This window comes from Heterodontus francisci, chromosome 30, assembly GCF_036365525.1.
Source record: "Heterodontus francisci isolate sHetFra1 chromosome 30, sHetFra1.hap1, whole genome shotgun sequence".
NCBI classification, from domain to species: Eukaryota; Metazoa; Chordata; class Chondrichthyes; order Heterodontiformes; family Heterodontidae; genus Heterodontus; species Heterodontus francisci.
Window position 1 is genome coordinate 10,924,673 of NC_090400.1, and position 13,241 is coordinate 10,937,913.

Consider the following 13,241-nt stretch of genomic DNA (forward strand, 5'->3'; position numbering starts at 1 on the left):
GTTTTTTTTGCCTCTGTTTAAAAACTAAGGGGGGCAATGTACCTTTTAGACTGAGAGTTGTTCTCTCTCTCTCTCTCTCTGGGTACAGTGTGCCAGCAGCAAGCCTGTTTCCTAGGCACCAACAGGAGAAAGGGGACCACGTGTTGTGTTGCATCAGTTAACTGTGTAAAGACTGGCTAGAACCAGTTTGATCTGGAGACCAGCAAAGCATGCTCACTGAAGGAAGGATTTCTCTCTCTTAGCAGAAAATCTACATTAATCTACAGGCTGTGTACTGCCTAAGGAGGAAAAAAAAACCCAGAAAGGAAATCTTGGTATTGTTGGAGATAGCAAATTCCTTTCTTACTTCCAATCTCTAAGAAGTCTTTGCCTCAGTAGTGACCTTCTGTTGCCTTTTGTGTTTCTGGGAGTTCTGGAATTCTCAGTAAAGTTTCTGCAGAAAGACTACCAATTTAAAAATTAAAGTAGACCTGTTGCTATCCTCTTTGTTGAAAGAACTGTGAGACGCCTGCTGCAACTGAAGTGCTTTGAACGCCCATCCTTTAAAGACTGTTCGTCAAAATCGCCTGGAGACTTCGAGTGGCATCAGACTGTTTGGTTCTGGGACATCTCACCGAATCGGGAACGTAACCCACAAAGACTTACAACCCAGTTATTTATTTATTCCTAAGAAACAGCTCTAATTTTATTGAAACCAGTTAACCATTGTTTTTTGAATATATATGTAGTACATGAAAGTTAGGATAAATAAGAAGTTATAAAGTCTTTTAGACATAGGTTGATCTCAATAGTGTTTAAGATTTAGTTTATTAATAAATAGTTAATTTGTTGTTTACAGATACCTGGTTTGGTCGGTTTTATTCTGGGGGGTTAATAAAGTGTTAAATTGGGCTAATTTCTGGTAGGTGGGAAAACTTTAATAATATGCTATGACCTGTGGAGTAATGGGACTGAATTGACAGTGCATTGCTCCCGCCTCGGTCGTAACAAAGAGCTGTCATAGGCACAATGGGCTGAATTGTCTCCTTCTGTGTATATCATTATTCTATGATAAACTTTGTTAGACCACACAGAGTACATAAAATTCTCTGGTCCCCATATTACAAAAAGATACAGAAGTACTGGATAAAATGCAAGAATAGATTTACAAGTAGGATTCCAGAACTGAGAGGGTACAACTATCAGAAAAAGACTGAACAGCCTGGGGCATTTTTTTCCAGAACAACTGAATGAGAGGCGACCTGATAGATTAAAATTAAGAAGGGGTCAATAGGGTAGACATAGAGGAGATGTTTCCACTGTGGGGGGGAATCCAAAACTAGGGGACATAAATACAAGACAGTCATTAGCAAATCCAGTAAGGAATTTAGGAGAAATTTCTTTGCTCAGAAAGTGATGAGAATATGGAAATCACTAGCATATGGAGTGGTTGCAGTAAATAGATTAGATGCATTTAAGGGGAAGCTAGAGAAGTACATGAGGGAGAAAATAGAAGGATATATTGATAAGCTGAGATGAAGCAAAGTAGAAGGCTCATGTGCTGCATTAATAAGACTTGCATTTGCATAGTGCCTTTCATGACTGCAGGACATCCCAAAGCTCCTCACAGCCAATTAAGTACTTTTGAAGTGTAGTCACTATTGTATTGTAGAAAACAGGGCAGCCAATTGCACACAGCAAGCTCCCACAAACAACAATGTAATAATGACCAGATAATGTTGATTGACGGATTGGCCAGGACACTGGGGTTAACACCCCTGCTCTACTTCAAAATAGTCTCATGGGAACTGTTACGTCCACTTGAGAGGGAAGACCAGGCCTCAGTTCAATAGCTCATCTGAAAGACAGTACCTCGGACAGTGCAGCACTCCCTCAGTAATGCTTGGAGTGTTAGCCTTGATTTTTGTGCACAAATCCTGAAGTCGAACTTGAATTCACAACCTTCTGACTCAGAGGTGAGACGCACTGACTTAAACCTGTTGGGCAGAATGGCCTGTTCTGTGCTGTGAAATTCCATGTAATTCTATGTAAGGGGAGGAGTTGCCTACTTAGTATGAAAGAAAAAAAGACTTGCATTTATATGGTACCTTTCACAACCTCAGAATGCCTCACTACAGCCAATTAAATTACTTTTGAAATGTAGACACTATTGTAATGTAGGAAATGCGACAACCTATTTGCACTCAGAAAGGTCCCATAAACAGTAATGAGAAAATGACCAGATCAGCTATTTTAGCGATGTTGATGAGGGCTTTTGGCCAAAACAGCTAGATCTCCCCTGCTCTTCTTCAAAACAGTACAATGGGACCTTTTACATCCACCTGAGAGGGCAGACAGGACTTTTGTTAAATGTCACATCTGAATGAAGATGTAAAATTAGGAATTCTAAGCCTATTACCTGAATTGTGAACAGCACGCTGCTCGACAGCTCTTTCATGGTTTGTTCTAAGATTTCAAGAAAAGCTCTACTTGGCCACCACAAATGTCCTTTCCATTTAGCAGAAGCTGCATACGATAGCTGGTATAAGAGTTGCCTTGAAAAAGTTGGTTCATTTTAGGATTCAACTGTAATATCAGCAGTGAGGGTCTTGTAAGACTGATCAGAAGCTGGTCTTAAATATTCAAAGGGATCAAACAACAGGCGCGCGATATTACAAAACATTCGGGGAGAAATTAGTTGTTGACTTGGCGCTTAGAAGAGGGCCACCTGCAGTACTGAATACTGGCACTGACTTGGCAGCCGACCCAGGAGCACTGAGGGCATCTTCGCTAGTTTTTTTTTCAGTAGAGCAGGTTGATTTCTGTGTCAACGTCAGATTGGGGGTTTTGGAGTGTAAATGACATTCTGGTACTGAGGTTTAAATTTACTGCCAGCATAAAAAAATGGCAGGATCACCTTCAGCACTTTGCTGACAACCTGAGCTTAATGTTTCCATGAGCCATAAAATGTGTAATTCAAGTTGCTGATGCATTTTCAGCTGTTCAAGGGAGTCCCAGGGAGCTCTGTTCGGTTAAACTTTTATTTTTCTGCACTTTCAAAGTGTAATCTAATAGAATGCTTCTTTTAAATTCTTTTGACTTTCTGGTTTCTTTGGCTCTGTGAATCCTAATCCTATAAGGAGGCATTTAATACACAAATCAATCCCAAGTCATTGAAAATGTCCCGAGACATTTTTTATAATGCTCAATCACTTTCATCGAGCTTGACAAAGTGCATTAACTACAATATCAATGTGTCTAGAGGGGGTACTTCTGCCCCCATTGTTTCCTTTACCTTTGCCAATTTTGGTTTCTCTCTAGTTTTCTTTTTTTTTTAAACTTACGGGCAGTAGCCAGTCATCATTCTGCCATTCACATCTCCTCGAGACATATTTTTTGTTTCTTGACTTGTCCAATTACCATTTCCTTTGGCCTTGCATCATCAACCCTTTGTCACTTAATCTCCTGCCTCCCACCCTATCAGAGACCTTCCCTGCAGTTTTTTTTCTCCCACCGTCCCCTTTCACTTGCTTAAAACTTGTTCCATCTCCAACTTTTCCCAATTCTGATGAAAGGTCATTGACCTGAAAAATTAACTCTGTTTCACTCTCTCTCCATCAATGCTGCCTCACCTACTGAGCATTTCCAGCATCTGCATTATTTTGCTTTTATACCAGTATGTTGAATAACATTTTAGGAATGGAATCATTCTCTAGTGCCCAGTATTCTCTCATTAATTCCCATAGTTTAAGCAAACTGCCTGAAAGGGTGGTAGAGGCAGAAACCCTCATCGCAGTTTTAAAAAATTCGATAGGCACTTGAGGTGCTGTAACCTACAAGGTACAAACCAAGGTGCGCTTAGTTAAATGGATAACTCATTTTCAGCCGGCACTGACACGATGGGCCGAATGTGTCTTATATGTTTCTTATTCACCTGGTTCTGGTCTTGATACTCACCAACTAAATAGAGGTAAATAGGCTCTGTCAATCTGGAGTACCTTGTATTCTGATTCAGCATATTATAGAGCTCTGTTGCATCACAAAAGATGATTCCAGCCATTACAACAGTAAAGATGAAAGCAATTAATTGTTGCAGAGCTCACAGACACTTCCAAATGCTGCTGTATCTCCCTGGTCTAGTCACTCTCAACAGCTCCTTAGTTACAAGCAGCGATTAGTGGTATCTATGAAGTGACGTGTAGTAGTGTGGTAGTGTTCCGCCACTTATGTGCATGCGCAGAGCGCTTCCGTTTGTCAGATATGATTGACAGAAATCTTCACCAAACGTAAGGCGCTGCGGCGCCAAAGCCCGCCAATCACCGACAAGGGCGGGCGCAGGTTCTGCGCTTCAACCTAACCGGACGTGCATCACGTGGTAATGATGGTGGCGCCAGCCAGTCGCAGAGGCGGATGATGGTAGCCGGCTAAACGGATTGGTTAATGCGCGGTGGGGTAGCAGGTTAGTGTGCGTCACGGCGCTTGGTTGAGTCCTTTAGCTGCCTGGTTGGAGGTCGTTGGAGTCACAGTCTTTTAGGGTTAGGCTGCCGGTAGAGATGTTGTCCCGTGTCGCCAGGCCTGCTGTCGCCGCACTCGGCAGGAATTTCTCCGTCTCTTCGCAGGTAAGAGACAGGCCCGGGTGCTGAACGCCCCTGGGGGCGGTGTCTGCTGTTCGAGGCCTAAGGTTACCCAGGGACTGGGCGGGAGAAGCCGGGCGACTGTGCAGGGCCAGGAGCTCTATCTGATACTCTTGAAGGCGAGGAGTTTTGACGACTGGAGGCCTCTCGGGGGCCGCATCGCTTCTGCTACGGCCACTGACGGAAGAGATGCTGGCCGGCGGTGTTAGCCGGACGTACCCGGTGATGGGGCCATCTCCCCACTAATTTCAACCTTGTTGATGTCTTGCAGTGTGGCCTTGGCCCTTCGCCTGGGTTTGCCCAATTAAATTTAGTATTAGCTGGGCTCAGGTTTCCAGCCCTGTTCCATCTTGCATATAAGACTTTCCAGTGATCGTAAGCCATGGGGAGATGGCATTCATGCTCCTAAATGTTATTTTGGACAAACGAGGGCAAGCGGTTACCCACCTGAGACTAAACCTGTGAGCTGTTTTCATCTATATCTGCACATGTGTTGGCTCCACGTCTTCCTAAGACAATCCAGAGTTGTAACGTTAGTTGCTCACCTAAGTAGTGTAACGTTCATACCAGCATTTCCTATCGTGCCATTTATGTTCGAACAATATCAAAGAGGGGCCGAATAACCCACTGCTATTTCCTATACTCAGCAGGAGGCAGGAAAGATTTTAAGAGGGGTACAATTAAAGACCGGGTTGAAGGACGATGCTTTTGAATGAAGAGAGAGTTGTGAATGTAAAATTATTTTAGGAGAGCTGCAAAGCTCAAAGGTGTCATTGGTAAAAGGTGTCCAGCAATACAGAGTAGCAGGCGCAACAATCCAACGCTGTAGAAACTTCTTTAATGGCCTATCTGTCATAAGAACAGAAGTGGGGATGTACGCTGCTGATTGTACAGCGTTCAGTTCCATTTGCCGCTCCTCTGACAATGTAGGAGTTTTTGCATGCAGCATACCTTGGACAGGTAAGTGACAAGTTCAAGAAGGTGGTTCTGCACGAGTTTCTTGAGGGTAGTTGGGGATAGGCAGCGAATGCTGGTCTTGCCAGTGATGCCCATCTCTCATGAACAAAAGACACAGAACCAACAAAAGAGGCAGATAGTAAGTCACGTTGACCATTTCTTTGTGAAATGCTGAGTGTTTATAAATCATCACTTTTGCAGGCCTTGCCTCCTCCTGCACTCTTCAGGTTGGTGAAATGCATAAGAACGTAAATAGGAGTAGCCCATTCAATGAGATCATGGCTGAGCTTCTATTTCAATGCAATTTTCCTGCACTATTGCCATAACCCTTGATGATTTTAATATGGAACACTCAAAGTAAATAAATCTTCTGAGTAGTACTTGCTCGAAAATTTAGCCGCATAAATATTTCTTGTGAGTACTAAAATGCAGAAGTGAGATTTTTCATTTAGTGATTTATTGGACTCTATGTTGAATAAAAGAAAGTTAGAGAAATGGCATCAACAGAAATAAAAACTGAAATCCAAAAATTCCTCATCTAAATTATCAGTCGGTGATCCAGCCATATTGGATTCTGATTGTGTCTGAAAAACTAAATTATACCGAAGAACAGGTTAATCGGTATTTGCATGGAGATGCTGCCCATTTGGAGTACAATATACATGTTGTTTAACTGTCGCTCAGTGTAATTTAGAAGACCAATAGCATTCAACTTCCAGGATAACAACCTTTTTCTTAGTAACTTGAATGGAAAAGAGAGGTCTGATACCTAGGTTTTTAAAATAAAATTTTTGAGGAATGTTTGTTTTTGTAATTACGTTAGACAGGACTTGGGCACACTAACCATGTACATCAGTTCAAGACGACTGTACAAGGCAGGCAGTGGAAATCATTTTTATAAAAATTAAGATGTTGATTTCAAACCTGATAGTACCTGTATGGGAGGAATGATACTTTTTATCTTTTTTGAAAAACTGCTGATTAATCACATTAGATATTACATTGAACTTCATCCTGCGTTATAGGAAAAATGGATATCTCTTAAAGGAGTGGCTAACTGCTCCTTTTGCTGGTGCTACTTTGTGAATTTTTACAATTTATATCAATGACTTGGATGAGGGGAGCAATGGCATGTTAGCTAAATTTGCAGATGGCACCAAAATAGGTAGGAAAGTATGTTGTGAAGAGGACATAAGGAGCTTGCAGACCGATATAGATTTTTTGAGCGAGTGGGCAAAAAAGCAGAGTATTACTTAAACGGAGAACAACTGCAGAACTCTGAGGTGCCGAGGGATCTAGGTGTTCTAGTACATGAGTTACAAAGTTAGTATACAGATACAGCAAGTAAAAAAGAAGGCTAATGGAATGCTATCCATTATTACGAGAGGAATTGAAAATAAAAGTGAGGATGTTATGCTGCAGTTATACAAGGCATTGGTGAGACCACATCTCGAATATTGTGTACAGTTTTGGCCTCCTTATTTAAGGAAGGATGTGAATGCGTTGGAAGCAGTTGACAGGAGGTTTACTAGATTGATACCTGGAATGATCAGGTTGTCTTATGAGGAAAGGTTGGACAGAATAGGTTTGTTTTCAGTGGAGTTCAGAAGAGTGAGGGGAGACTTGATTGAAGTATGTAAGATCCTGAATGTCTTGACAAGGTGGATGTGGAAAGGATGTTTCCTCATGTGGGGGAGTCCAGAACTAGGGGGCACTGTTTTAAAATTGGGGGTCGCCCTTTGAGGATAGAGATGAGAAATTTTTATCTGAGGGTTGTTCGACTTTGGACCTCTGTGCCTCAGAATGTGGTGGTGGCAGGGCCATTGAATAATTTTAAGGTGGAGGTAAATAGATTCTTGTTAGGCAAGGGAATCAAAGGTTATCTGGTAGATGGGAGTGTGGAGTTCCAGACACAAACAGATCAGCAATGATCTTATTGAATGGCAGAGCAGGCTAGAGGGGCTGAATTGCCTAATGCTGCTCCTAATTTGTATGTTCGTATAATTTCATCATTACGGAAGTGTGAACCATGTACAGCATTTTCACTTTAACTGGTTAAATCGGATGATTTTATTTTGCTAATGGTGGGGGTGATATCAAGTTACTAAATTGTGCCAGCACTAATGTGGACTCAAAGCACTCTGACTCACAACTGGAGAATTCTTTAATCTTATGGGATATGTTTGCATCCCTACTGGTATGGGCAGACAAATGTATAGTTTCAGGTAGTTTAAAAAGGAGAAAAGAAGGAAGTCCAGGTTTTGAAGACCATTTATCTCCTGAGTAAGTTGTCAATACTTGACATTTGGTTGCCCGACTCCAAATTTAAAAAATCTCCAATACCTGTAATCTTCCTGTGTTCACATTTCTATTCGTTGTACTGCTATAGAAAGCAGAGGTGGTTGGAGCACTGAGAAAACGTCTGAATCTCTCCACTCTGCCATAGCACCAAAATAGCCTCAACCAAGTCACAAATGATATCCTTTGTGACTGACCATTGTACAATATCTTCTCTGGAGTTGTTGACATAGTTGATCACATAATTGTCCTCCAAGACTGCGACCCTTAACCCTCTGCTCCTTTTGCTCTGGACTTTTGCATGCTAGCCCCACACCTCATTGTTGGCAGTTCTGCAATCAGTCTGTTAGGAATTCCCATTCTTAAACCTCACTCAGTTGTGGCTCAGTTAGTAGTAAAGTGACCTCTGAGTCAGAAGGTTCTGGGTTCAGAGACTTGAACTCACAAACCTAGCCTGACACTCTAGTTCAGTGCTGAGTGTATGCTGCACTGTTGGAAATGCGGTCATTTGGGTGAAACTTTAAACTGAGGCCCTGTCTGCTCTCTTGGGTGGATGTAAAAGATCCCATAACAGGATATTGAAGTGTAGGGAGTTATTCTGATCAATATTTATTCCTCAATCAAAATGATTTAAAAACAGATAATCTAGTCATTATTACATTTGCTGTTTTGGGGAGCTTGCTTTCCAAAAATTGGCTGTTTCCTGCATTACACTTTAAAAGCACTTCATCGGCTGTAAAGTGCTTTGGGACATTGTCAGGTTGTGAAATGTGATACATAAATGCACGTCTTTCTCTTTTTAATACCATCTTTAAAAAAGCACCTTTTTGATCAAGCTTTTGGTCACCCCTCTTTTGGTTACAACTCTGAAGTGCTTTGGGATATTTTTCTGTTGCAGATACTATATAAGTGCAAGTTGTTGTACTACTAAAGAAGGTGTTTGAGTTTGCAATGATCATCAGTGAGATCTATAGATTTGTTAAGTTAGTCCAGTTTGGATGTAGTGAAAATTTGATTTGCTTTGCATAGTTTATGCTTGTTTTGTGATATTTTCTCATCGGAGACATTGGGAAAAATGGTGAGCCATGTATTCATTCATTCTTCTGTAAACAATTTACTATGGTAAGGATGAATTGTTGGACCTGGGACCTGCTGGAGAAAACACAACAGAATAAAAATACAGCTCTGTTCGAGTTGATCTGCTTCTGAAAACCCATCTGGATCTTTACACATCTAAAGATGAGATGGTTAGAGAAACCTGAACTATAATCTACACCACTGTGTATTGAAATTTTCTGTACTATGTTTACACATCCAAATCATCTCCATGCAAAGTTTTCATGCATGATGTGCTATGGTCCCTTAAAAGTTACATTTTACTTTGTGGGATGAATTTGGCATCCCAAAATTTGACCTGGTCTTTTATTTGATTTACTGTCAAATATTGAATAATTTTTCAGGAAACTAATTAGTGACGGTTTTTTTGGAGTGATTCATGAACTCCGCATTTGTTGTATTCTCTTACGTGGAGGAGGTATTGGCTTTAGAAGGTAGGGAAAAAATCCATATAATCCATGATCTCTTGATTCTAGGATTGGGTGCTGTGTAAACTTAGGTCTGAATTTAGATCTTCTAAAATGGTTGGGGAAGTGACTGATTCATTCCTCACTTACTCAGTGCTACTGCTCTAGATTTGGTTTGAGATACATAGTTAGGGGGACAATAGCATAGTGGTAATGTTATTAGACTAGTCATCGAGAGGTCTGGACTAATGCTTTGGAGACATGAGTTCAAAACCCACCAAGGGGGAATTTAAATTCAATTAATTAATCTGGAATAGAATGCCTATCTCAATATCATGAAACTACTGGATTGTCATAAAAATCCATCTGGCTCACTAATCTCCTTTAGAGGAGGAAATCTGCCATTCGTACCTAGTCTGGACTACACATGACAGCAGACCCACAGCAATGTGGTTGACTCATAACTTCCCTCTGAAATGGCTTAGCAAGCCACTCGGTTGTATCAAACTGCCTCAGAAAAGAAGTATTTACAGTGGCACAGTAGTTAGCACCGCAGCCTCACAGCTCCAGCGACCCGGGTTCAATTCTGGGTACTGCCTGTGTGGAGTTTGCAAGTTCTCCCTGTGTCTGCGTGGGTTTTCTCCGGGTGCTCCGGTTTCCTCCCACAAGCAAAAAGACTTGCAGGTTGGTAGGTAAATTGGCCATTATAAATTGCCCCTAGTATAGGTAGGTGGTAGGGCAATATAGGGACAGGTGGGGATGTGGTAGGAATATGGTATTAGTGTAGGATTAGTATAAATGGGTGGTTAATGGTCGGCACAGACTCGGTGGGCCGAAAGACCTGTTTCAGTGCTGTACCTCTAAACTACTTTGGGTGTACTTGCATCACATGGACTACAGCACCTCGAAGGTGGCTCACCACCACCTTCTCAAGGGCAATTGGAGATGAGCAATCAATGCCAGTGATGCTCCAAGCATAGGACGGAATTAAAAATTAACTTAAACTTTAACCTATGATTCATCGCTTTCCATCTCTTTGACCTTTGAAACTGGAATGCATCTATATTGTAATCTGATTAGAATATAATAATTGCATGTTATCTGGTATAGACGGAAAGCAGAAGTAGCTACAATGATAGTTTATTTTTTTAATGGAAAACCAGTATGATCCCAGCAGTAGCCTACATTCCCAATCTTTGATTTTCTTCTATAGTGTTTCACCTGTCTTAGTTAAAAAAAAAATATATATATATATTTTGAAATGTGCCTTGTGGCACATCAACCAAGCCATGGTATTGGCTATCATATTCAGAGCCGAGAAAGTCCTAAGGGAGAGAGAGTTGTTGGCCATCTAAGTTGGGAACGGGGAATAATTTTACATCTGTTAAACTACTGCAAAGAATACAAGACTACTGAAATATATCAATTTTGCATGAAGATGGAACACTTTCTTTTCCTGGGGAGGAGAGCAGGTAGTGGAAATGAGTGACTTGGAAGCAGAGCTCAGTCATATGTCTCGAGTAAGATTTCTATCATCTTCCCCCTTTTTATAGAACCTCAGCTTCATAAAATATTATGAATCTAAAACAATTTAAACATCAAAGTAATTGTAGACTGTTTAGGTACTTTTTAAAAATAACGTAGTAATCTGTTCAGTGCAGAAGAACTGCTTTGATCTTGTGTTGTAATCTGCCTTGGAGTGTCTTAATGCTATAAGTTTGAGTTTTTCCCTGTATCTGTCACTCTCTCTGTGACTAATTCTACATTAAGGCAATGAGGAAGGGGCTCAGTGGCAGGTTTGTGTTACATAAGGCATCTGGTGAAACAACTGAACTACCTACATGAAGAGAGAAGAGTTAAAACATCCAGCCTGGATTTTAGAAAGGAAAATCTTGCTTTGTAAATCTGGTACTTTGAGGAAGTGATATGGCGGATGTGCGAAATACAGTGAATGTAGTCTATATAGTTTCTCCCTGAGAGAACATTGGAGAAGTATGGAATTAGGGTGGGCTTGAAAATTTGATTTAAAAACTAGTTAAAGGGAGTCAAGTCTGTGGTTAGAACTGGGGAATTCTGATGAAAGGTCACTAACCTGAAACATTGAATCTGTTTTCTCTGTCCACAGACCTTTTAGTTTAGAAGTGGGTAATGATGTCCCACAGGACCTACTTCTGTTCACTGTATAGATCGATGATTTGGATATGGGGCTGGTGGAGTGGTGTCCTCATTTTCAGGAAACACTAAAATAGGAGGGACAGTAAATAATTGAGGACGAAAGGGAATTGCAAGGAGATATTGATAAGATGATAGGTAGAATGGGCAAAAAATTGTTAGTTGAACTTCAATGTGAAGTGGTGTATTTGTTTTTATATAAGTTATACTTTTGAATGGGGAAGGTGAAGGTTAATTGATGTGGAAGAGCAGGGGGACTTGGGTATAAAGCTCACAACATTAAAAGCAGCCCCTCAAATTAGATACTGCCATTAAACAGTTAACTGAATACTGAGTTTGACGAGAGGTATAGAATTTAAAATTAGAGATGTAATGTGAATCTATATATAACTAAGACTACAGGATATTTAGATTTCTCATTTACATAAGTCACAAGTGGAGTACTGTTCCTTAGTTTTGTACTGTGCCATATAGGAAAGATGTTGAAGCAATAGAGAGGTCATAGAATAGGTTCACTAGGATGCTGCCTGGCATGAGGAAATACAAATATGAAGAGAGACTTGGCAGGGGTGGGTAGTGGAATATACTACTGGAGTTGGTGATGGAAACTGAGATCGCGTCAACATTTAAGAACGGGTTAGATGTGTAGTTGAGGGATAGGACAATGGGAACTAGAATAGTGGCTCACAACTCTGGGCCAAGTGGCCTGTTTATGTGTAGTAATTCTATGTGATTGTGCTCTTGATTTATCTTGGATATTTAAATATGTTGCAACTATTTAGTTATACAAATTATTATTAGCAAGTCACCAATCTAAATATAGCTAGGTATATAATCCACCTCACTTCTCAGGCTTTTTTGGGATGTGTCCCTTCTTAACATCAGAATCATTCAGAAGTGCCAGCCTGCACTGTTTAAATGCCACGAGCAACTGCTTACATTTAGGCTTCAATTTTCATTGTCACCTGACCTTGCAAGAAAATATTACTCGGGTGGTAATTTTTGTTTTCACATTTCAAATTCTATTTAAATCGTAAATGTCAAAATAACCAATGTTGATAAGGAAATCTCAAGATTGCAGTGTTACCAGGCATAAAATTCAAATCTTAGTAAGTTCATAATCATCTCTAATTCTTTTACATAATTGTACATTCTTTCTTATCCAGAGTGAATCAGTTTTTTGCTTTGTCATTTTGGCTCCTGTTTATTTTGTCTTGCATGTTGAACCAAAGCTAACTTTCGTTTCTGACCTCTCTGCGCTTTGCCTTTAATTCTTTGAGGGTCCCCTGTTGCTGAACTGTTCTGCCCCCATATGTCTATTTGAACTGGCTTAGAAGAAATTGCACTCCAATCCAGTGTACTGGATAAATGGTTTTCTCTTGAAGATGGTGGGCTGAATTTTACTGGCCCCTTGACGCTGTGGCACGGGGACCGGTAAAATTCCGCGGGGAGAGGCCCGCCTCGACTCCCGATTGAGAAGGGTCTGCTGCATATTACTGGCAGCGGCGGCACCCCAATTACCATATTCAAAACGGTACCTACCTCAGCAGATTATGCAGTCCGCCGTCTCTGGATGCACACTTCTGGATTTTCTGTTGAACGGGCGACCATCATGTGCCGTTGCATTCCTGAACAAAAAAGCCAGTGGGTCATCAGAGGCAGAAGCTTTTGCTACCGA

General features: G+C 40.9%; 2 protein-coding genes across 2 annotated transcripts in view; one reads left to right on the plus strand and one right to left on the minus strand.

The window, feature by feature from the left end:
- The window catches only part of styxl1 (serine/threonine/tyrosine interacting-like 1), a 62,881-nt gene extending 58,721 nt beyond the window's left edge, over nt 1–4,160 (minus strand). The window contains exon 1 of the mRNA XM_068009921.1: nt 3,937–4,160. Within this exon, the coding sequence (XP_067866022.1) occupies nt 3,937–4,039 (103 nt within the window). The 5' untranslated portion in view covers nt 4,040–4,160. The remainder of the gene's footprint in view (nt 1–3,936) is intronic.
- Nucleotides 4,161–4,454: 294 nt separating this feature from the next.
- Nucleotides 4,455–13,241, plus strand: part of mdh2 (malate dehydrogenase 2, NAD (mitochondrial)) — a 33,634-nt gene continuing 24,847 nt past the window's right edge. The window contains exon 1 of the mRNA XM_068010093.1: nt 4,455–4,598. Coding sequence (XP_067866194.1) covers nt 4,533–4,598 — 66 coding nt within the window. The 5' untranslated portion in view covers nt 4,455–4,532. The remainder of the gene's footprint in view (nt 4,599–13,241) is intronic.